Source organism: Epargyreus clarus, unplaced genomic scaffold (genome assembly GCF_041222505.1).
Source record: "Epargyreus clarus isolate Ecla_fem2 unplaced genomic scaffold, WU_Ecla_fem_2.2 ptg000002l, whole genome shotgun sequence".
Classification (NCBI taxonomy): Eukaryota; Metazoa; Arthropoda; class Insecta; order Lepidoptera; family Hesperiidae; genus Epargyreus; species Epargyreus clarus.
In genome coordinates, this window is record NW_027332210.1 from 10,760,354 (window position 1) to 10,786,679 (window position 26,326).

Below are 26,326 nucleotides of genomic sequence, written 5' to 3' on the forward strand. Positions count from 1 at the left end.
TCTAGACGTTCCAAAATATTTTAAATATGGAACAAAGACCTTGACATTGTAATATCTAATAACAATAATATATTTGATTTGTTTTATAGACAAAACTGTGTTACAGTGCCACAAAATTTCGCCGTAAGCGTTTCAGAAACTGAGAGTATCATTGCAAGAATATCAGAAAATGATGTAACTGAGACTAAAATCCATAAAATCTCCAAACTGCTCGAAGCTCCAAAGCTGTAACTTGTAGCAAACAGTTAAGTAACGTTATGTGAGTACGATAGCTCTGAAGACGCATCGGTTCCCGTCGAGGAGGGCGGGCCACACGAAGGACTTGATGAGGTCGGAGCGTCTCTCGCGGGAGTCGTTAAGCGAGTAGCGCACGTGCTTGTCCGGGTTCATAACCACTGCAAAAAAAAGGTTTTTTTACTAAGTTATTTATTTCATCCGAGGAACTAATTAACCTAGTGCCTACATCACTCTTCTTCAATCGCAATATTCACCGGAGAATGCAGTTCCATCCACAACAATTGGATTCGTGGCCGTCTGCCACGTTTCGCTTTGACCACATGCTGTTAAACTCATTGGTGTAAGAAATGTCCATAGTCGACAATCAAATCAAATCAAATCAAATCAATTTTTTTTATTCAAAATAGGTTCTTTACAGAGCACTTTTTGAATGTCAATACAACTACCACCACTTCACAAGGTGTTTCGTTATGGAGGTATCTACCTTATCGTTAAGTTTCCGTATTAAAAAAACTATGAATAATCAGATTGGCGTCATCAGATCTTTGTCAGAAGATGGGTGAGATTGTCACAAGACATCAGAATTTTTTGTCGTTCAACAGCGCAAATACCTCCGCCACAGGCGGATTTATTTCATGTATCCTCACCCGGTGTGAAGTCAGTATCGATCCTCAGCGGCGGCGAGTGCAGGCTGAGCGCCCACGCCGCTCTGCACGCGGCGGCGACCAGCGCGTGCAGCGCCCCACACGTCGCCAGGCACGGGTACTCGCGAAGTGTGCTCACCACCTTGAAATAGTATTAAAACAACGATAAATATACAAAACAAATTCACCACCACACACAACTAAAACATACATCAAGGATTGAATCTAAAGGCGTATGTATCTGGCTGATCATTATGCAATGACATCATCAATGGCCACTAAGCAAGATACAATGATGATGTTAATATTATACGAGTACATACAGCAGTGTATATGTATAATCGACCACAAATTACACATTGAAGCGAACATTGGGTTAAGCCTATACTTGTAAATTCCTATGAAATGTACAAAAAAAGCAAAACATATTCCGGAATTAAGAAAGGAAGTATCAGAGTATTCCTCACATAATTCAGGACCTATCTGATGTGTACAATACGATCGGCGAGAACTTTTAAGAGATGATCTATAATTTTTCACAGCACAATGATTACTATTAAAAATTAGATACCTAGATAACTACTCCTCCACCAAAATAAAAAAAAAAAAAAACAATTTTTAAGATGAAACCTGTCAATTTCATTAAACTTACTTGATTAATGACAGTTCTCTCAGCGTCTCCGAGCGGAAAGGAATGTGCAGTGTTCCTGAGCAGTCTCATGGCAGCAGAGACGAAACTTGACATGCCGGGTGTACTGTCTGATTCAGCTCCTAGCATCGCTTTCACTTCAGCCAGCCGCCGGTCACGGAGACTTATGGTTGCTCTGAAGGATAGCTGGAAAAATATATGCGAGACTTGATCACTGGCTCAATCTTAGACACAGATTCTACAGAATTAAACGTTCTGATTATTTTTTTCGGTTAATAAGAGCGCATCGGATTTTTAGAAAAAAATATGGATGCCAAGTTTTTAATAACGGTTCTGAAACGTTCTAAAAGTTCTGGTATTTGTAAGCGTGATGGACTTTGGTGTTGATTTCATAATTCCAAAGCGAACAATAACAATTATGAGATTTTTCTAGCATGTGCAGAATTCCATCATGACTACACACATAGAAATACTATTCACACACATGCCAAAACAAACGAAGTGAATATTAGTAGTTAAGTTTAGATTTCTATCCAGCGACAAATCGAACAGATTTTTATTAGAAACTCATTGAAAAGGTTTCTAACCAACTTTCTCCTAGACTACTCACAACAACAACGGAGAACACGATCTTGTACTTCAGATGCGGAGTCTGCCGCAGCTGTTCCAGGGAGGCCAGCGCCGGCAGCACCTCGTCAGCTGCTCGCGACCACACTGCTGCGTACTGGGATACCAACTTGCTCCTGGAATTCAAGTGGAAAGAGTTCATAAGTTTGGTTCCGATTATAAGTCTCGAAGCAAGAAAAAGTGCGGCAATATTAAGTGCACTCTATTTCAAATTTAATAGAATAACGCTTCGTGATTTTACTCTGGCGGGACCAGCGCTGTGCTAATTCTGCCTTTTCGGTCGAAAGCTGGTATGCTATTCTTTAAAAGATGATAAGGGATTACCCGAATAATTCCAACTTAGTCCTGGGGAGTTGCAACTTGCAATGCCGTGGTCGACCTTAATGGCATGATCTACTTTGAAGGGAATGTAAAGAGACTTACACGAAAAATTACAATATATTTTTCAAGGTGTTGCAACGCACCTATGGCGTGATTAGCATCCAGTTACCATCATGTGCACAACAAGCTCGTATACTAATTTACTTGCATACCGGCACTCATACCCTTGAAACTAACCTGTCAGGATGTTGATGAGAGTCATCACTGTCAGAATGGTAGCCGTCACTGGCGGAGTCTGTGGGCGAGCGGGGCACTGACTCTGTACTGCAGGTCTCAGTCGTCTGCGTGAGGACAGCCGCGCAGCCGCGGGAGTAGCTCATCAGCACACCTGCTACAGGCCTGGAATGAAAAAACATAACACATTATCCGCCAATGTACCTCATCATTAAAAGTTAATAATTTATTTATTTATTAATAATAATAGACTTAAAAGTTAATAATATCAAAACAAATTAGAGATGACGGGTAGAATTACAATTTTTGAGAAGTAGGTGGGAAAAAGATAACGGTAGGTAAGGCTACGGTGAAAATAAGAGCAACGAGAATGAGTTGTTAGTTCAAATTGAAAACTCAATAGAAAGAAGAAAATTAATGCAAAGAATATTTAAGAAACTTTTTAAGAAATGTAAGTGAGTAATTAAATATTATTTGACTCTTAACAACGATAAGTTGATTGCCATTTAATTTCACTTCCTTCTTAAACCACAAACATGAACAAAAAATTACAACAAACTATAAATCAAAACTCGAAAAATATTTCAAACGCATAAATTCTATAAATCATTGTTACAACTACTTTCGTTCGCGCAATAATTAATCAAGTCGAGAATGATTAATTAATTGTACAATAAAATAATGATAGAGTAAAATCTCAGTGATTACACAATAACTTTCCTTTCTTCCAGACGTGGGAAAGATGTTATCACGTGTTACGGAGCTGCTGGCTTTGTTATGAGCAAATTAACACTTTTAATTAGCCTTTAAAGGTTATTATCTATTCTGTATTACGTTACACAGTTAGCAGATGGAACCGCCCCTGAAGATTGCTTGATATTAGAATTTCTCTGGCCCTATTACTTTCATAGAGCACCCTTCGATCCAGAACACATCTCACCGTCGTTAAAAGGCAAATACGAGATTGGTACTGTCATAGTCGAACTACAAGAGATTAATCTTTCCAAGACTATTTTTTTTGCTATTAAAAGGTCGTCCACATAACCCGGCACCCTAGGTTTCTACTGATTTACAAAGTTAAGCAACGTCAGCCGCAGTCGGAAGTTGTATGGGTGACCACTAGTATCTAAATTTCATAAATGCTTCTAAGTTTCAAATGTTACATTAATTAATGATTCACGCCCACGCCCAGCAGTGGAACATAAATGGGATTGCAGTCCACACAAAATTCTTTCAACCCTAAATATGTTAAGAGTTTTCCGAAGAAACTGAAAACCCGCCGGTTGCACACTTGCTTCAAAGTTATAAATCGAGTTGAACTTTATAGTACTTCAGTTTAATCTCGAAAAGTTCAGTTTCTTCAACAACTTTAAACAGTTAGCAAGCAATTTGAGCTAAGAACACCACTAGAGGGTAGTCGATTAAAGTTATTGTTGTTTAAACTTAACTTGTTTATTTTTAAAGCTATTTAGTTATTACACGCTTTTTATTAGCTTCACCTGTATGTTTGTTTGTATGTTTGTAACCAACTTCTTTGGGCGCGATTTTGACCCACTTTAAACGGCCAGATTTCGTTCAAACTTTGTAGATTTATTGAGGACCGATGAAAATACACGATTTTAATAATTTTGTACCATTGTCCTTATCAATATCCTCAGGATTAACGATTTTCGAGGCGAGAGAAAGCGCCTTATGGAGCGTTCAGGCAAAGTTACTAGATTGATTTTTAGCTTTGGAAAATAATAATATTATTTCCCTATAACTCAAATGTACTGAAACATATCTATAATGCCATCTTGTAGAATGATTTTTAGGATTCCGTACTCAAAGGATAAAACGAAACCCTCCGCTGTCTGTTCTTGAGTCACAGGGCTTTATCTCTTAAACCGTAATAGATAGACACTTGATTTTTTTACAAACGATGCATGATGGTGGTCGCTATAACAACAAATACTAAAAATAATAAAATAAATATAGTTTAAAAAACTAAAAAACACGCTTTTATGTTAAAATCAACTAAAAAGCAAAAAATAATCTTCAATCTAGGAATCAATTAAGGAACAGTAAATAGTATAATTGTGGAAAAAGTGTGGGGCGCTTTTCGAACCTGATAAATGGAGCACCCCACACTTTTTCCACAATGATACTATTTACTGTTCCTTAATTGATTCCTAGATTGAAGATTATTTTTTGCTTTTTAGTTGATTTTAACATAAAAGCGTGTTTTTTAGTTTTTTAAACTATATTTATTTTTATTGTTAAAATATTTTTACGTTCGTCTACTAATTATATTAACTTGTAAATTTTTCTTAACTCTTTTCGATAATGCCTCTTTATGAAAATGCAAATGTTTTTACGACAAATCTCGTCTGTGAATACATATAGATTTAAATCTAGACCAGATTCGAGATTTTCGTCGATGATTTTCGAATAGATAATTTACACCGCCTATTTCTTCACAGTCCTAAAATATAAAAAATATCTTTTAGGGTCGATAACAAACCCAGTGAAGAATACTCAACTGGATTATGGTTTATAACCCCTCTCACTCTTACAGAAGACCCGTGCCCAGCGGTTGGACAGTAAAAGGGTTGACGACGACTGTCAGATAAAATTCTGTATACGAGTATATGTCGCATATATTCACATGCATAAATGACTAACAATTTCAACACACCAACACGTGACAAAAAACATAAATATCGTCATATAATATATACATAGATCATCATCTAAAATCGTTTAGCATCAAACAAAATGAATTGCACTTATCATCGATTTCTCCATTGCACAATATATCGAGAAAGTCGTCAAAAAACACATTTGTATGTGACATAATTTACAGCTAAAACATTGTGTTATGTAAGAGCTTAAACGCCTTAAAACTAGTACTTGTGACAGAATCTTGTTTCTGGTTAAGCCACCTTTTTATTGATAACATTTTTTATATGATTGATGTAACCAGCATACACGAGATGGTAAATACCGCCCACGGACCTCTGTAGGTACTCAATATAATTATACAAGTTCTACCGAAGCCAAATAAAGTGGTCGCCTCACATTCATGTTTTTCATCCACATCTTTCTACCGGAATGCAAGAATTGCTTCAGTACCCTTAGTATGAGTTTTTGCGTTTTTACAAATATGACTGATTTTGTATTTGTTTACGTATTTCCCATACATTTCCAATCAGTTCTGATACAGTCCGCTGGGGGCGCTGATTGGAACTGAATGGGCAAATACGTAAACAAATACCAAAACAGTCATTTAGGTGCAGGCTAGAAATAGGTGTTACAGTGGTACTTGCCCGGTCTAACCATGCTGGTTCCTCTAACTTCTAATGAAAAACAGTTTTCTTAAAAAAGAGCTTTATCGTTTTACAATGCATGTCAAGACTAGTATTAACTGTTGTAGATCTTCAAAGGAAAATGATACCGATGCCTCATCGCCTATTATTATATTTAATCTTTTTAAGTCTTCTACGATGTATACAAGAAAGTGCTGATCTAGATCTACACAGCGCTAGACATATTAGATAATTAATCAAGGAAATAAAAATGTAGGCAATCAAATATCACTAGACTGAACTGACTTAAATCAAGGAAGTTAAATCTAGGCAATCTTGTTGCACAGAACCGGTGTTTTGGGTTCGTCCGGTTATACAAAAGACATCGGAAATGATTGGGTAATAATTAAGTTTTTCTGGAGCGGACATCGCAGTTATATATCCGATTAAGTTAATTCTCACCGCATACCGGATTAACCGCCAACGGAATGAAATATCCTAATAAATTTATCCAATTTATTTATTTATTTATAAGTTGTACCAACAAGGTTAACACTATTTACATCTTATAAGTTTACATTTACAATCTTGGTGAGTGTCACCTCACTTACAGGTACAAACTACAATTCACTAAAATTAAACGAACACAATAGTTATGACATGTGAGTAAAAGTGAATAAAAATGTACAATCAGTTACAGTATTAAAAAAAAACATAGCATTAAGTTATATTAAAATATTACATTAAACATAAATTGCAATTATTGATATTTAACACAAAAATGAAGTAAAAAAAATATATTCTTAATTAAACTAATATTTGAATAAATTTGTTATTATTATTTTTTTTTTCATAACAAAAAAAAAAGAAAAACAAAATCCTTCATAATATAACAGAAAATTTCTAATTTATAAAATTCATTAATTTATTTACAAATCAATTATCATTAAATTAATTTAAATAATTATTAAACAATATTTAATTTAAATAAGTAAGCAATATTTTATTATAAAAAGAAGAAATTGATATATTATCTTAGAATCTTCCAGATGTTTCTTTTAAAAGTAAGTAAACTATTAGAAAATAAATCGATTTGGTTAACTGTTAAAGGCTGAATCAGTGTATTACTATTACTACTACACAAATCTACATCGACTTCAATAAATAAATTATGCACTGAGTTATAATATCTTGTAATTCTATTTAAAGGTGAGTGATGGCCTAAGTTTGACCGTGCTTTTGTTTGCACAAATGGAAGATATTTCAGTTGTCTAGGTAATCTGTTAGGTATTGCTAAACGTAGCTTTGATAATAGGTATGAACTATCAATATGACTGTTGAAAAGCTTATACAAAAACATGATATCCAAAAATTTTCTGCGACAAAAGAGAGAATCAAGTTTGAAGTGTTGCAATCGCTCTTCATAACTTTCAAGTTTTTTCGCTAAATTGCAGCTATATGACAAGTGCCATAGAAATTTTTTTTGCACACTTTCCAATCGCTTAATATATTTTTCGTAGTGTGGATTCCACGTGACGCTGCAGTACTCAAGGCCACTACGCACAAGTGCAGTATAAATTGCAATTTTAGTGATAGGTTTCTTAAAATCTTTGCAAGTACGTAGCACGAATCCTAAAGTTTGAAATGCTTTTTTGACAATTCTGTCTATATGAGGGCTAAAACTCAACTTACAGTCGAGAGTAACACCCAGATCTCGAATATGATCCGTCTCGCTCAACAATAAACCGTCTATATAATATGATCGGGGAATCGAATACTTTTTTCTGGTAAACCGCACAACATAACATTTCTTACAATTTAAGGCCATACCATTATGCTTACACCAAGAGACAAGACGGTCTAGATCTTTTTGAAGAATGAATGAATCAGCAGCCGAATTGACTTCCCTGAAAAACTTTAGGTCGTCCGCAAACATGTAAAACTTTGAATTCTGAAAACAATTACTTATATCGTTGATGAAAAAGTTAAATAGCAAGGGACCCAGGTGTGAACCCTGTGGTACTCCAGAGAGAGCAGAAAAGGGTTTCGATTTGTGTCCACCAACAACAACCACAGACATTCTGTCCCTAAGATAAGATCTACACCAGTTAAGAAAGTTACCTGCTATCCCTAAGGATGATAATTTTCTCAGGAGTAAAAAATGGTTGACAGTGTCAAAGGCCTTACTAAAATCGGTGTAAATGACATCCAACGATTGCCCAAGATCGACACCTTCAGCAAGATCATTGACAAAGGACATGAGATTAGTAGCAGTAGAACGTGCTGCGACAAATCCGTGCTGTTCTGGTACGATGAGTTGTTTAAAGTGCCATGTTAATGTTGGACACAATAATGATTCAAAAACCTTAGCAAATATATTTATTATAGAAATCGGCCTATAATTTTCAATGCAAGTAGCATCGCCATTTTTTAACAAAGGTATTATTAGAGCATCTTTCCATACAGCTGGAAAAATACCGGAGCTAAGGGATTTATTGAAAATAATGGTAAGGGGCGTGGCTAATGCACTGGCACAGTTAACAGCAAAGAAGGCTGGTATTCCGTCAGAGCCCGCTCCCTTCTTAATGTCAAGTCTCTTTAATACCCTGAAAACTTGGTCTCTAGTGACAGATATGGTAGACAGATAGTTGGTGGTGTGAGGTAAAAGACGCTCTACGGGATTGGATAATGTATCTGTTCTGTAAACTGAGGAGAACTGCGTGGCAAAAAGGTTAGAAATGTCAGGTCCTCCAGTTGCAATTTTATCTCCGGAGGTCATCTGAGCGGGATACGTACTGGTGCCACCTCTCTTGTGCTTAATAAAGGACCATATTAATTTGGGGTTCGATGCTAATGATGACTCTAACTTTTCTAAATAGATTTTATAATTTAAGTCGCGCAACTTATTTCCTCTCTCCCTAAGCAATTCAAATGCTAATAAGTCGCGAGGGTTTCTAAATTTGCGATATTTTATCCTATATTTAAACTTTTCTTTTAATAGTTTAATTAAGGCGTGAGAAAACCATATAGGATATTTTCTGTTGCTGCGGGAATTAGATTTGGGCACGTGTTTTATTATTATTACCCTGAGAATTTTATAAAAGACAGAGGTCATATCATTCACTGTTTTGCAATTGGAAAATTCATCCGTCCATGATATACTATTTAATTCACTAATAATTTTCTCGTAATCCGCTTTATAAAAATAAAATTTAGAGACACATATACTTGGTAGATTTTCGAGGATTTTAAGTGGAACATCAAATTCTAAGGGTGGATGCAACGGGTCAATTATAGAGAGTGGATTAGCAGATACTCTTGTATAATGAATATTATGAGTACTAAGAATCAGGTCTAATATTTTGTTTTTATTGTTGGAATTAGAATTGTATTGAGATAGACTGTTGAGTGACATAAAATCAGTAAGCATGTGGTTTAAAAAACTATTAGAACGTACTTCAGTAAGTGCAAGATTATCTTTAGTCCAAGACATACTACTTAAATTAAAATCACCAAGAATTATGGCATCACCGGTGTGCTCTTCTAGGATGCGAGTTGTGTTAAGGATAAAGTGTTTCAATATGTGTTTCTGGACGGGAGGTGGTATATATACTCCGCAAATGTACAGATATTCCGTTTTATCCTTTTTGTCACTTATTTCTATCCTAATCCACAAATCCTCACAATCTGAGTCGTAATCAACCAGGCGACTCGATGCGTAGCGCCTTGAGACTGCAATCAATACACCACCACCATCCTTACTGCTGTGAAATCCACTGCTTTCGCGATCGCGCCTATATATCACATAGCGATTATCTAATAATTCATTATCTGAAATGCTACTGTTCAACCATGTTTCCGTAAAAACTATCACATCAAAGTCACTGCACACAACATTATTATAAAGCTCAATGGTCTTAGTTCTCAATCCTCTAACGTTTTGGTAGTAAAAGCTAAGATTAGTAAGCGTGCCTTTCAGTAAAATATGCAAATATAGCGTATTTATGATAAATGGTTAAGCCAGTCTGTACTCTTGACATGTAAAAAGTTCGATTGCTCGTTTTTGCGCATATAAATTCTTCCGTCGCGCACCCATACGAATCTGTAGTTCAATTCCTTCGCTTTGCTTCTAGCGGCAGCATGTAGGGCCTTATTTTCAGGAGTAAGGTGTTCCACAACATACACAGCACTCTTCTTATTTCCACCTATACCTAAATGGCTTGTGTTAAGCTTATCATCTTGATTATTTTTGTTAAATTTACTGGTAGCTGCAAGAACTTCATCGCGTACTCGAGGACTACTGAACTTGACCAAAATAGAGCGCGGACGGGTACTTGTGTTATTCATTTTGGCCAATCTCGTACAAAAGTGAATGTGAGCATCGCTTATTGGGTACTTGATAATCTTACCTAGCTGTTGTATGGTACTTATCAAGTTTTCTTGCTTATTTTCGGGTACACATTGTATTTCTATATTTGAGGAGCGGGACTGCTGATCTAACATTGCTAGCCGCGACGAGAGCGTCTCATTGACGGCTCGGAGTTCGTGGTTTTCATTTTTAATGCTCTCGATTTTTGTAGCTTGCACAGACTGCTCAGCCTTAACTTTTTCCAGTTCACCCTTAAAGTATAACATGGACTGTTCTATAGAAGTAATGGCATTTCGAACTTCTGCTAGCCCAGGGTGGACTTGTTGTTTAAGTGCATTTTGCAACTCTTCGCGTATTATATCTCTGATATTGTTAGCTGATAGACAAGAACAGCTGCGGGGTTTTGGACGTTGTGTGACGAACTCTTGCTGTGGTGATGCAGCTCCACGAATTGGAGTGTTTGAGTTGTCACCTCCTTTTCGCACTTTACTCTTACACATCACGCAGACCCAATTTGATCTCAGTTCGTTGGACATGTTATCGTAATCCACTTGACTTATGTTCACGCAAGAGATGTGGTATTTACCCTGACATCGCGAACATTGCAAATATGTTGAGTTATTCAACTTGTTAAGACAGCCGGCGCAATCGTTGTAGCTGGCCATTCTAAATAACAATCAGTAAATAGTCGTTGAAGCAGAAGAAAATCAAACACCCAAAGAAGACACGAGAATGTGCGCGAATATCAATTAGTTCACGTAGTTACAGTATCATTAGCCTCTCAGATGCTCATAAGTGTAGGCACTAACGTATTAGCGATCACAAGTACAATCTATGATGACGCGTAACTCGGGCCTTTTGTTTGAGCTGCTGAACTGGAGTGCACGCAATTCGCACGGTTCGGTCGCACGCGTAACCGTGCAAATCCCTCGCACGGGTAATTTGTAGCGTTGAACTTTATCACTGCACTACGGAGACCAACGGTTTTTTCCTATGATAGTTTTGCAATTATGAGGAATATACACTGATTTTACACAATTAAGATATATTAAAATAAGTAATACACATTACTAAACACTTTTTACTACTTTTTAGTTACTAAAAAGTGGTTTGAATGGAGAAAATGTAATATTATTACTGGAGACGTTACTAAGTAATATTATCCGTTCGGGGGCCCGGTCAAAGAGCCAATATCCTGCTTCCTATTAATGTTAGGTATAATGCAATAAATATAGTTCAAAATACTATAAAACACGCTTTTATAATAAAATCAACTAAAAAGTAGAAAATAATTTTCAATCTAGGAATCAATTAAGGAACAGTAAATTGTATAATTGTGAAAAAAGCGTGGAGTGCTCCATTTATCAATTTTAGAAAAGCACCCCAGGTATCGCATCGTAGGCCGCCTGGTTGCTTAAGATGCGGCTAAATGGGGCTTCCGGAGTTGCAGGCTAGAGTAGGATCTCGAACACCCAGCCTGCAACCCTAGAAAGGACGGTGCTCGCATACCGTTGTGCATGGACCAATCATGTATTAACTACATGCTCCTTTGCCACTTTGAATTAAGTAAAAGTTATTACCGTATACAAACAGAGAAACTCAATCATCGAATTCCCACACGGGTTCCGTACCACCAAATTTTCATACTTTTTGTCATATCAGACATAAAAACAAATACAATGTAAAGGTACGATTCAATATATAAAGCGAATATCGCTGAAAAATAGTGGTTTCTTGTATGATAGCCACCAATCAATTATTTTCAAACTTTAATATTTGTTATTATAGCGGCCCTCGTTATACACACTCTTTAAAAAATTAAGTTTCTATCTATTACAGTATATATGAGATACAGTCCAGTGACACACAGATAGACAGACAAAAGGGCAGACGGAGAGAAAGCGGAGGCTTAGTAATAAGGTTTTCTTTTTACCCTTTGAGTACGGAACCATAAAAAAGAAGTAGCGCGACATTTAACAACCAAAACGCTAAACTGTTTCATACTATTACATAATAGCATCGGGCGTATAAAGCCAAATTTTCAGTGGCTATTAAATTAAACGGCCAATTTAGAAAGGTTATCGTAAACGAATCTGTTCGTACAAATTATATGTTACATTGATTTAATCATCGATAATCACTGGATTTAGGAAGGAAGACGTTAAAGTTATTGTTAAGATTATGCAACGGTGTGAAGATTTTTTGATACAGAGATATTTTGATCTAAAGATGGTATCAAGCTTGCCAGCAATTGAGTCACTTGGGGCATTGACTTCCTGTTTAGTGAGTTCGATTCCTGAGAAAAATATTACATCACTGACCGTTTCATGATCCATCTCGCGTATTTATTAATTAAGAATTTGTTGAACCGTTGTCATCGTCATCAAACCACTCCCTACTATTACAATTGTCCCACTGTTGGACACGCCTCTCCTCTCAGACTGAGACGGTTTTAGGCCAAGCACACCATATTGGCTAAGTGCGAATTGGTAAACTTCGCTCATAAATATTTTTCTATTTATTTGCAAAAAATTAATAATATTTGTAATTTAATTTACACTTAAATAAACAGTTTTAAGGGACGATACTAAATCCCTCGCATTATGGTCCTTTGAACCGGATTTACTCAACTTATCTCGTATTGTTCCTTCATCGTTAAAATTAAGGTAAGCCTATCCAACATAATTTATGATACTCGTATCTTAAAAATTTATCCTTATTTTTATCTGCGTCACCAAATACTTCAGGGAAATAAATCTTATATCTTAACTACCATTACATGTTTATCCAATCCCACAAAAACCATAGCACGAGCTTATCTAAGCGTGAAAACGCCTTATTATCTACAATCAGCCTCTCTCTCGCGAGATATGAGCACGCACTCGAGACATTTAGACTGTGACGGGACGGGTACGACACGATATCTAGTCGTGAATTTAATAACATAGAATTTGATGTGTTTGGACGTAACATGCATACAGTCAACATCGATCAACGTTCGCTAGTAATTGATTCAATTTGATCAGCAGTTTCTAATTATATGAAAAATGTGGATGGGGAAGTTGTAATCTGACTGATTATCTGATATTAAATGGCCACTGTTATCCATCTATATATGCGTCTTCTAATCCAAATAAGTCATGAGTTGTTATATTATCCATAGTTGGTCACAAATGGGTTACTAACCGTGTTAGCAATAAAAAGAAAATTTGTATGTCCTTAACATTCAACTATCCTAAATCCTATACACCTATTTCTACAATAGGTATAAGAAAATATATCGAAAAATATGCCATTTCTCATCTCCAAGTAGAAAACAGATTTCTAATTCTAAAGCTTTAATCAATTTTACTAAATAAATTTAATTATGATTATATTATTCTTTAACAAAGCGAAATCGTAAGACGTAAAAAATGTAAAACAAAATTGATTAAACTTTTATCTAGAACAAAAACATCTTTCTCATCTATCATATCACAATCGCTTTGCATTGTTTCACCAACCTGATACATATAAAGACGCTTCCTCGTTGATGCTATCACACATCCACGAGGAAATAGAATTTTAATATGTTTTGCTCAGCAAGGTGTTTTGACCGTTCCGTCCGTGCATTACACATTAATGTTACTCCGGATGATGTAATCTCAAGTTCTTCCGTTTTTTATATGAACACCGAAAGAGCGAACATTATTCTTATGATCCGCTAATTTATGGATCCATACATTATTTTGCTAAATGCTTTTTCAGATTTAAAAAATATAAAAACATGCGTAAAAGTACTTATCGACAAGAGAGTAACATAATCACCAATCTTGCTTCGCTTAAAGACCTACTTGCGTCACGGCGTTATGTAATCTATAAAATCATTCACTAATTGACAAATTACGTTTTATCTAAAACATTCTGTTAATTGCTATGAATACATTAAAATTCGGCAAAATTTCGACTAATAATCTTATTGAAACCTATCAGTCAATACAGTACCTGTGTACCGATTGTTTGATTAGTTGAGTCGTAACACAACTAAACTTCTTAACGCGAAGCAAATGTATTACATAATAAATAATAAGAATAAAGACTCACCTAGTGTCACTTAAGTCCAGCGTCGGATCACTCCTCTTGATCTGACCAACACACGCCAGCACCGCCTTGTCGCTCTCGACCCTCGCGGACAAGGAAGCCACCAGCGTCGGCAGCTGGCGCAGCGCCGGCTTGTCCACGATCGTGAGGAGGGACTTGTTGTCGATGAGACGCCGCTCCACGTCAGCGTGGGAGAGTGCCAGGAGGCGCTGGTGTGATGACGACGCTGGGTCTTGGTTCACTGTCACTGAAGACTACAACCAAAATAAGAATAAAAGTAATAGAAATATAAGTTGTGTGAATTTAGTGAATTAACATGTATAGATTTTTATGTATAATGTTTTAGGTTACATGGTTACATAATGGTTAGATTACCGGTTATTAAATTGTACCTTTGCAATCATTCGCTTTCCAAAAAACATTAAATCTTATTGCCTATTAACAAATTAATCACAAATAAATCACAATAATTAATCACATAAATTTATCTCTAGCTTTAAAATTATCTTATTCTTACGAAAAGGTAGCATCTAGTCACCGTTCCCTATAAATAATACTAATATAAAAGGACTCGTCGAACATCTTCCAATTGAAAATGTAGCTTTTTCTAAGAACTATTTAACATTCTAGGAAGCTCTCAACTAATTCATGCCTTATTTATAACGCTCTCTTATCTTTATCGTTAATATTTAGTAATCATACCAATTCCTCCAACTTGTGAAGCGCCTGCTTGTACACCTCCACATGCCTCTGCAGCTCGTTCTTCATCGCCACGTGAAGGGAGATCAGCGACCCTGAGGAGTCCGCTGTCAAGCCATGGGTCCCTAGTCCTAGAAGAAAGTATTTAACATAAGTTCCAATGTATTGTGGCTACATTGTACTGTGGCTACCAAAGAGGGTTTGTAGGATTCGTGAAGTTAATACCTTCATTTGCTATTCAAAGTATCGAGTATAATAAAAGAACTTCTAAAGTTCCTGCTAAAATCTATGTTTCTAATAATATTTAGTACTTAAACAGTATTTTGGCTTAAAAAATAGATTTTGAGATCGAAATATTTTTTCCAAAACTTTATATTATTTTGTAGTACTTCTCATATTACGTGTATACTCTGTAACATTTGTTCAGACTACTTTTCTTATTGCAAGATTCTTAAAATTACAGACTAACTATTCTGCAGAATTAGTACGACATTTTGTTTCGCCAACCCTACAAAGGAACAGCGTGTGAATAACTTTAACTATATAATCCATTTTCCTTGCTTCGATAAAATTTCCAGATAATTACGAGATTACTTCAGGAAATTGCTCGTAGATACGATCTGGTGGAAATCGGGCCATTAGGCGTTCCATATCCTCCATATTATCTCGCCGGACGCTGAGGAAGGTAATAATATGTTTCCACGTTTATTTATTTAATCTATACTAGGTTACGCCCGCGGCCACGCCTGTCGTGTACCACAGATTAACGTAAATAGGTATTGTATGTAAAACGTTATATTATTAACCGACATCAAAAAGGAGAGTTGCGAGGGTCGAATCAAAATTTTGTGGATATGTTACAAAATTTTTTTGGTAATTTTAAATTATTTAAGTGATTTTGCTTAAGAGAGAGGATCATTTGATTTTGGTACTATTTAAGTTGAAGTATACATATAGTTCTAAAGAATAAGAAAATAATGGGGGAAGAGAATAAAAATATCTAAGATAATTTATTTAGATTTATTAAGATGTACAAAGGACGGTATTTTTATCTTATCAAGGGAAATCTTATGGTCTTATGATATCTATGATCTTGGACATTAATGGAAATGGCTTCACCTTCGCGACTTAAAGGGCCTTGCATTACATTTTTATCGTAATAATGATTAAACGGAAATAATCAACATAACTGTTTTTATTTGTGTTTTTCATAATTTATAAGAAAGATTTTATCTATTGTCTGCGTTTTTCATTTGATTATGATACTACTGGCACGTCTACCATACTATTAGGGAGGCCTGGGGTATAAGCATGCAGTCCACCTGATGGTAAGTGGCTCCCCTTGAGGATCAAGTTGAAATTCCACGGATAAAATAGCTATTTTAGCTATCTTACCACGGCCTTCAGACCTGAACACAGCGGCGCTTAACACTGCTATTTTAGGCACAAATAGGTGTAGCCGTGGTGTCACCGGAGTCAAACCACAAAAGGTTATATCAACTTCAAATCTTTGTAGTGCTAATTTTGAACAACTCAACAAAGAATCACACATATAATTTATATGCTGAAGCTTCGAATACCTGTGCCCAGCAATGAGACATAAAATTACCACGATAATGAATTATGAAGATCTCATAAGTCTCCTACATTGGCTAATGATTTCAACACTTAATCTATTTTCACATAAGCCATAAAACTCATAATAGTGTCGTTAATAGATTCTCAACCACAATTGATCTAATCACAATGGATTGAGACATCGCGACTATGTGCTAATTTGAACATTTTGGCTAAACAAGGCTAAACTTGTTGGGAAATATAATTGTGATATACATTTTTAATAAGACTTTATTATGCGTACTCACATGTTTATATGTAAGAGAAATACGCGTGTGTGTAGTGTCGCACTACACACATTATAATATCAACACGTATAAAATATTACTTTGTTAATTTTATTAAAAATACAAATGTCACTACAAAGTAAAAAATAATTTTAATAAATAAGTTCTGAAGTCGGTGCTCAATATTTTACGTTAGATCACGACGTATACAGCGTGTCCAATATGAGCACCGACTTCTTAAAGTGGGTATCCTTACATCATGTACTCGAAATACAAAAATATACCATAAAGATTGCCAGGGATAGCTTAACTGACGTTAAACTTAAGTAATATAATTGAAAATATATGTAGATATCTCTATTATTTTGTTATTCATATTCCAACTTGTTATTACTAAACTCTTTTACAGGGAGTACTTACAAATCTCCTAATGAGATCATTAAATATGGTTTAAAACTTCATGAAATAATACTCAAAATTCAAATGAGAACATAACATAAGATACGTATCTTGTTTAAATAAATTAAGTAGAGATACTAGTATCTCTTTATGCATTTTATACTTTATGTATACTATGTTTTTGAATAAATTTCGTAAATATTTACTTTCTTTTCATGCTTAGAATTAAGTAGATATTTTCATGATAACACTTTATTGCCACATGTGAAAGTTTCATAAAGAAATGTTTACTATATAGATGCACGGCTGTGCAGCGGACAAATTTGAGCCTTTCAGCAGTACCCTAAGTTTGAGTTCTTGCGTTTTTACCAAAATGAAGAGTTTTTGTATTTGTTTACGTATTTCCCATACATTTCCAATCAGTTCTGATGCGGTCCGCTAGGGGCGCTGTTTGGATATGTATGTGCAAATCTGTAATTGGGCATTTTAGTAAAAACCTTCCTTCAAAAGTTCCAATTGATAACCGAACGCACGTCTGTATACACTACACGAAATGTTTCAGTGCGTTCTTTCTCCTATTATCACTCTTTCTTTATTTCTTTAAATATAAGTTTAAAGGTGGTAGAACCCTTTGTAGTTCAACTCCGGCGGTACCACCGCCACACCTATCTCTACCTCAGAACATCAGTGTTAAGCGCTGCTGCGAGTGTGCTGAAGGGTTTGGTAAGGGAGACACACTTTTTCGTGGCGTTCAGACGTGACCGACCTCAGAAAGTAATATCTAATCCTACCTGGGGTTTATTACAGATGTCCATGGGCGGCAGTAGCCATTTACCATCAGGTGGACAGCATGCTTATCTGCTACTCCTATATTATAATAAAAAATCCACACTTGATATTGACAACAAAATGTACTACGGGTGAATAAAATTATACATTTTCATACAAAACTACCGCCTACGTAGTTATCGTTGTGGCGTGGTACATGTGAATGAACCCTACTACATTGCGACCAACACTTGCTACAAAGCGTGAGTTTAGAAAACCTCGAAAGCCTCAACATTCAAACAATTCAATTTGTTTGCGCAAATACTCATAACAAACTTATGTGCAATAAAAGATAGTTATTAACATACAACACGGGAGAAAGTGTCTAAAACAGGGGTTCCCAACCAATGGTACGCAAAAGTCGAATTATGGTCCGCGAACAATTTTAAATGTAGCGGGCCGTTTCTTAAATTTAGCCGTTTGTAAGTAAGTGATGATTTGCGTGTAACTTTGAGTAACAACGTTAGTCCTAGGATAGCTGATCTTGCAAAGATGATGCAAGTACCTACAGAAATTAAATTAATACAAAACTATAGTTATCGCCAAAATGCTAGTCCGCTCTGAAGTTGTTGCGAGCAGTTGTAGTCATATAATTGTCTATGGCGACGCGATTCATGTCTATATTCAGAGCGAATTAGCATTTTTACGCGGACTATACTAAAGTCTATCCTATAATAGTATTATTTATTTTTATGTATGTTCCTATTGAGTTTTCATTAAAAGTTAAAGTTTCAGTTTGATAATAACAGTTTATTTTTATTGTACCTATATAGTGGTCCCTGACCAAGAAAAGGTTGGGAACCTCTGGTCCAAAACCACTGTTTACCACGTAACTTATTAATCTCTTAATGGTATATTGTTAGCTCTTCAAATTTCTACAATTACGTAAAGGTTGAAAGTTATAGAGATGTTCACACATTTAATCTTATCATACGTGTAACGCTAGGCTTTGTTTGTGACATTTTATTTGAGAAATCTTCTGTAATGTAGAAACCGTTTTTCGACGTCACCGTCATATCTTTTTGTCTTATTACATTGTCAACTAGAGATGTGCCGAGTCAGGTCGACTCGAGTCAGTACTCGAGTACTTACATAAACTCGCATACTCGAGTACCAGTAATACTCGAATACTGACGATACTCGTACACTACAACTACTATTCGTACAAGTAAAAACTTGATAAATTTTGTGTAGTGAGTGGCTTTTTTTTTTTTGCTCTTCCGTGCTATTGGACTATGTTGTGCAAAGTACTCGAGTACTTTATGAATACTTTGGACTCGAGTACTGACTCGATTCTTTTTTATACGAGTACTAAAGTACTCGAATACCAAAAATGGCCGACTCGGCACATCATTATTGTCTACCGCTTGTATGAAGAGCGTTCCACACCAACCGAACTATTTCACGCTAGAAATAGATATGACGGTAGTAACTTTACCATCGAGTTTTGAAAAATCCTGAGGGCTGGCTATAAAGTTGTCATATACTGCAAATGGAACTAAAACTAGTATTTACTAGCATATTCACCTACATATTCTCTGACGACTACAGACATCTCTAATCATACCTGGATAGGATTGGAGCCTACCTGAAGCCGGCCATAGAGGCGTTTCTATCTTTGAGAATTAGGTAGGAATCCCTTAAATAAGTGTAGAACACAGCAGCTTTTAATACTGTTTTTATAAAGCAAAAAAATAAATAGCAATGGTGCCTTTGTTACATCTCCCAATTCTTATTCAATCTTAAGCCCTGGTTATCTAGGAGATTAACAAGCTTCACATGTACAGTACCAACACAAACTGGTTTGTCCACATACCCTGAACAGCGGCATCCAGCTGCCGTCTCCTACTATCCACGGTGTCCTTGGCATCAGGGCTGTATTGCACGAGGGCGGTGGCGAGCTTCGCGGTGCGCGCTCGCAACCCGGAGCCCTGGTCGCCGCCGAGCAGACCGACCAGCCTCCACGCCACTGCCTCGCATTGCAGCTCCGGCCGGGGTGTCACTTCCAATGATATTAATCTGTGGAAAAAAATAATGTTACATTTTCGTGCATTATTATTTGATATCAAATACCAGTATAACTCGATTAGGCGACACAATACAATCAAATCAAGTCAAAAATATTTTATTCCAACTGGATCCTCCACGGATTTCTTTTTGATCAATGATCTACAGCTATATAGCAGGGTATGGCCGAAAGATCCCATTAACCTAAGTTGGAAAGCTACATGATTTAATATGTATACCAACACACTCTTCAAACCAGAATACAGCAATGTACACTATTACAATAGGTCAATCATATGGGTGTTATGTGTAGTGACCATAGTGTTGTACATTTTTATTTTTTGCATGTGCACGTACGCTATGCAGAAGGAGGTGTATGGTCTGAAATAGGTATATACCATCATAAAAATTGTTAGTGGATTGTTGCGAAGAAGTTTATATCCTAACTATAATCATATTTCTTCTTAAATATGCATACATTGTATTGCGAAAATAAAAATTGCGAAGTACCGTTATCTACAGGTACGCCTACACCTTAAGTACCAAATACGGCAGATGTTAGCGAATCAGCTGATGGCCACTTCACTCAACCATACCATAATTTAATTTACACCTGTCAACATGTTTTGTTACTGTGGCAATGAGGTCCTTTTCAGCAGGTGTCAAAAACAAATGTAGACGACTTATTCTTCGAAATAAAGTTTCAAAATTTGAAAACAATGTTTATTGTGCCAAAATTCAATAGTATACTGGGTATATTTCTCTCTTCCGTGATTGAGAGGAACGTTGTTAAAAACTTTCAAGAAGGGTGTGAAATTATCGGTCATGGTCTCCTGGGCCATCAATCAATCGGTAAATGCCCAATAATAGCCACATACATATATTTCCTGGTATGAAGGGTGTGGTAAGGGAGACATACTTATCCGAAGCGTTCCAACTAAGTGGTAATAAAGCATCTGTTGGCTCAATGGCCGGCTGAAATTCATATCCATGGGCGGCAGTAAGTGCTTATCATTAGACGAACTGCTTGGAAATATATTTCATCGTAGCAAATGATTGCTACGGGTATTTCAGTCCGAGGGTTGCAGCCGTCGATAGGTACCAATGCTAGAATCTCAACAATAATAAAACATGAATGCCATATCACAAGTTCATATAACAGTTCCATCTACGACCATCCCATCATTTCCCACACGAAGCCAGAGGAATGAAAAAGGAAAATTATCAACAATTGCTTAAGAAAGTTCAGTCGATACCTGTTCATTGTGAACGGGAGATATTATTCACAGTCGTGGAAACTTGAGGAAAGTATGTTTTTGTGGTGACTTCTAGAGTTATATTGTCTCCGTTCAAATGCTTGTCGATTGTAATGTTAATAACTTCTTTTAAAATAACTGTAATAGATGCTAGAAATTCTAGCGGTATTTGTTATCTGTGTTAATTCATTTCAGGTAGCTGAGATAGCAGAGATTGTGCCTTATGAAAAGAGAGATCATAAATTTTAGATCTACAGAAAGATAGGATAAGGAAATATAGATACATATCTACCACTGATCGATTTCGGATAATCTGATACTATGAAAAGTTTTTAGAAACAAGATTGTTAGCAGTCATTTTTCGTAATATCAGAAAATCATTTTAACCAAATAAAAATCAATCATTTGATTCATTTGGAGATTATGAAATATTTTGTCCGCCATCTTGGGGCTTCCATATTAGACTAGAAATGACGTCACTAACTAATCATTGGCTTTTCAAATAGGAATAATTTCGTATACAGTAAACATTATATTTCTTGAAAAACTTTGAGTAACTTATTTCGGTGTGAGTGTTACATGCTTGCCAAAAATAGGTGTGGCAGCAGCTATCGACATCGTAACTACCTTTAAAATTTATAAAAACTGATTTATAGCCCTATTCGATTTAACCCATTCATCGCCCAAAACATTTATGGCCGGTAAGTCCATCAACAAGTTTCGCCACTCGAAACAACTTTTTTGGCTATCAGTAAAAGTTTTACGAGAATTCGGTTGTCTGTCGACCGCCGGAATCGAACCGGTTGGACGGGAAGCGTCACTTTCACCTGCGCGCCCTTGCACTCCGCACGGAGCAGATCTGAAGTAATTTATAGAGTATAGAGCAAGCCTAGGGTACGAACTCTATGTATAGGTCAGACACTATGATTTTGAGTGGTATAGACCGAAGTTAGTCCGTTTTGGTCACGGTTATTAGCTTAGCCTGGAGTCCGCTCCAGGCTAAGCTAATTTTCACAGTTTCATTGTTTTTACTAAAAAAGCAGCCATAGCCTAGTGGTTAAGAAACTTGATCAAGGGGTCCCATGAGAAGAGACCCCTGCCCAGCAGTGGGACAGTAATGGGTTGATTGATGATGACTAAAAAAATTCATAATTTTGGGAGCTTTTTGAAGGTGTTAGAATACTCTGTGGTTCAACTCCGGAGGCACTACCGTCTCACCTATTTCTGCCCAACAGTGTTAAGTGCTGCTGTGATGTGATATACATACATTTCCAAGGCATTCCAACTTAGCTTGACGACCCGCGTGGCGGATCGGTCACTATACCGGTGTGACGCGCAAAGGGTCCCGGGTTCGATCACCGGCCAGACAGATATCTATGTGATGAATTTATGTTTCTGTTTCTGGGTCTGGGTGTTTGTGTATTTGTCTTTGTCTGTGTCTATGGCACTCACGATACAGGGAATCCTAGTGTGGGGCTGTGAGTGTAGAAAACGTTATTATTATTATCACAGCAATACTTAACACTGCTTTTATGACACAGAAATGTGTGGCGGTGGAGCCACTGCAGTTCTATCTCAAAATATATTCCCAGTTCATTATTTCCGTAAAATATAAACAAGTTGCGTGATTGTGTAATTCGACTCGGATTCCCTTCGCTGGAGATGTCTCGGATTTCATACGAGAATATTCTTGTCTGTTTCATTACTTAGTTATTAGTTACTTACTAAGTTGTTTGCCTTCACGGTACGCTGACTTAGTATTATTCAGTTTGTTTTACTTTACGTCATATGAGTGGTTTAAAATTGATGGATTGTGAGGTATGGTAAGAGATGAGTGAGTCTGAAGGTGGTAGAACCCTTTGTGGTTCGACTCCGGCGGCACCACCGCCACACCTATTTCTGCCTAATAAGAACAGTGTTAGGCGCTGCTGTGTTCCGTTTTGAAGGGTGTGATAAGGGAGAAAAATTTTACCGAGGCGTTCCAGCTTAGTCCTCAGGGGTAGCGGCGCATCTGTGGCCGACCTCAGATAGGAATATCGAATCCTATCTGGGGTTGATTACAGATGTCCATGGGCGGCAGTAGCCACTTACCATCAGGTGGACTGCATGCTCGTCTGCTACTGTTATATTATAAAAAAAATACTGTTCTATAAAGTTATCTCTGAGAAACAACGGCTTACTACGGACCTTAGGTAGAATTTTTATTTAAGCTAAATTAAAGTTTAATACTAGTAACAGATGGGTTCCATATTAATTTGCCTACCCTGTATATACAAAATTTGCATAAGCAATTTCCAATAAACGTTTACAAAACCTGTTCAATTGCGCCTTATTTTTTAATTAAAGATATTTATATTTATTTTTATTTATATTTAAAGATATTATTCCAAAACCTATTTACATGATGACGGATTGTTATGATATTTTTAAATATTGGTAAGAAAACTATTGCTTTAACTTCAAAAATACTTGAACTAAACAAATATATTCACATCCTACCGCCTCTAACCTCTTTTAACAACATAATGAATTCATATTCATTACGTAAACTCCTCCTAAGCGTATACAATTAGACCCTAAATAATGTAGGGCAAAACAACGCCTAGCAGCGATTAGCACAAATAGTAACTAACACATTAATACGACTTCACGAAGCGTTACTACGTACTCTCACACATTTCTCGCACGGTAATGGGCTAATGGCCTCGGAAACGCGACAAAGCGTGACTAACTCGATGCATCTACGGTTAGTGGGTAGCAAAAAGCTGAAATATGCAATACATTTTGTATCTCAGTGCATGTTCAAGGAGAAAATTTATTAAATATGCAAGTTATATTTTCCAATGACTTGTATTTTACCTAATGACTTAGAAATAGAAGAATGTAGCTCTGATTATCCTTTTTATTTGCATTTTTTTTAACATTACGAGATTTTTTTATATGTACTTAATAAATATGTTAATTGTACATTTGTGATGTAACAATGTTTTTTTTACTACAACGTAAATTGTAAGATAAACCATCATAAAATAATATTTAAGTAATCGTTTATTTTGATAATAATTTGTTTTAATAAATAAATTCCATTACTCTATGGGTTTTACTTGGGTAAATGAGGACTATCATAATTACTAACCCGAATTTCAACAACAAAATAAAAAGTGAACTCACCTATTCAACAGAGTCTCAATCAAATGCGCGGAATGGGGCAGAGCTTCGACCAGCAAATCTATCGGCAGCTCTGACGCAACACTTTGCAGCACACCCGGTCCCAATCTAGACAAAATAGCCGCTGCTTCCCTAAACTGACGACCTTCAGCCAATAGCAGCACGCGACGCAACGCTAGACGGGGAGAGGTGTATGTGTTCTTCTCTCTCTCCCTCTCGCGCCGAATTCGCTCGCGGCTTTCGTTCATCATGATTCGAGTTTCCGTGGTAACACTAGCCCATTATATTTGGTGTGAAGTGCTGCTATTATATGAATCTGTAACAAAATAAACGTAATTAATTGGTGAAAACGGTAACGATTTAAGCATTAAGATTATGTCATGGCAACTTAAATAATGAATTTAAAATTGTACATCGCTCATATTTCGTTGTTCGAGGGGAATGAGAGACCCAACGGAATCTAGCCAGACTCTCCTTTGAAACGTAATTCGTTTTAATTTTCGTCTTGGCTACCTAATCCTTATAATAGCTAGGGACCATAGTTAAGTAATTTAAAATCAGTTTATTTCTCACAACAACGATAAATACAGGGTGTATATTTAAGAGTGTGTCCACAGCATGAGTGTCACCTCAATGCAACCAAATCTTATTATGATGTTTGAAATATTATAAGATTTAGAAATACATTATCAAAACCTAATTTATTTTGAAGGTACAAAGTGCGTTATTCTGATTGCGGTAATTCGACGCAATCAGAGTCAAGAACCTTCGTTTAATGGCAACGACAGGTGATCAACCGCCGCTGGTACAAGTTATAAGAACAAGCGTTTAGTATCTACAAACACAGTCATTGCTATTGCGATTCTAAGCACGGGACTTCTACCGCATTGTGAAGGTTTCTTTAACAAAGTGTTAATAGATTTCTAATCGGTAGACATCCGTAGCGGACGTGATGAAAATATTTATCGTGGCCATAGATAAGTAAAGATATCTCACCGCCTTGTAATTGATGTATTCAAAAAAAAATCAAACAGCTTACGGGTTTCACGCATGTACACGAAATTACGCACACACTCACGTAAAACAGTTTACGGTTTTTCCCATAACGTTTCCGACCGTCGTGGTGTAATTTACGCGGAAAAATGCCGACATGTGCAGTTAAATGGTGCAAACACAGCACGGAATCTAAGAAAAAGCGCGGAGAAGTATCATTTCATTCATAAGTGGTCTAAAAACTACATATTTTTAATATTTCACAAACACGAAAATAGATAACATTGACAGTACTAAGTGTTGCCAGTACCTTATTGTGAATTACTTTATATGTGGGAAATAACTTGCAAGTAAAATTAGATATTGATTATGTGTTTTATTTGAATATAACAGAAATAATAGCTACGTACGAGTAACATTAAATTGAAATATTATAATATTATTAAATTATAATTAAATTTTGGAAATATTTTTTTCAGTCGAATCATAAGGGGTAAATAATAATAATCACCTTCAAAATATTCATACGTAAATATCGACGTAACTTTTGCGTCACTTTACTTTTGGAAGGAATACATTGTCTCTTTCTTGTCAGTAACTTAATCATGGCGGACCAAACACGAAAAATAATGAAACAATAATATCTCCTCATTTACTTGTGATTTGTGATTCCATGAAGCTTGT

General features: G+C 36.2%; 1 protein-coding gene across 1 annotated transcript; it reads right to left on the reverse strand.

Annotated features, from left to right (window-relative positions):
- On the reverse strand, positions 1–24,961 carry LOC140747617 (uncharacterized). Its single transcript, XM_073080177.1, has 9 exons — positions 24,653–24,961; positions 20,035–20,237; positions 15,151–15,278; positions 14,452–14,702; positions 2,716–2,877; positions 2,141–2,273; positions 1,534–1,716; positions 885–1,023; positions 1–395 (listed from the first exon to the last, which is right to left on the reverse strand). The coding sequence occupies exons 1-9, from the start codon at positions 24,898–24,900 to the stop codon at positions 256–258; spliced, it is 1,587 nt and encodes a 528-aa protein (XP_072936278.1). The 5' UTR covers positions 24,901–24,961; the 3' UTR covers positions 1–255.
- Positions 24,962–26,326: the final 1,365 nt, after the last annotated feature.

What these genes read in the sequence shown, in the direction of transcription:
- LOC140747617 (XM_073080177.1), bottom strand. Translation starts at nt 24,900, where the DNA reads ATGATGAACGAAAGCCGCGAGCGAATTCGGCGCGAGAGGGAGAGAGAG. An exon ending in TTCACAAGTTGGAGGAATTG is followed by an intron (nt 14,703 to 15,150) that starts GTATGATTACTA and finishes TTTTGGTTGTAG; the next exon opens with TCTTCAGTGACAGTGAACCA. An exon ending in CTGGACTTAAGTGACACTAG is followed by an intron (nt 2,878 to 14,451) that starts GTGAGTCTTTAT and finishes TTTTCATTCCAG; the next exon opens with GCCTGTAGCAGGTGTGCTGA.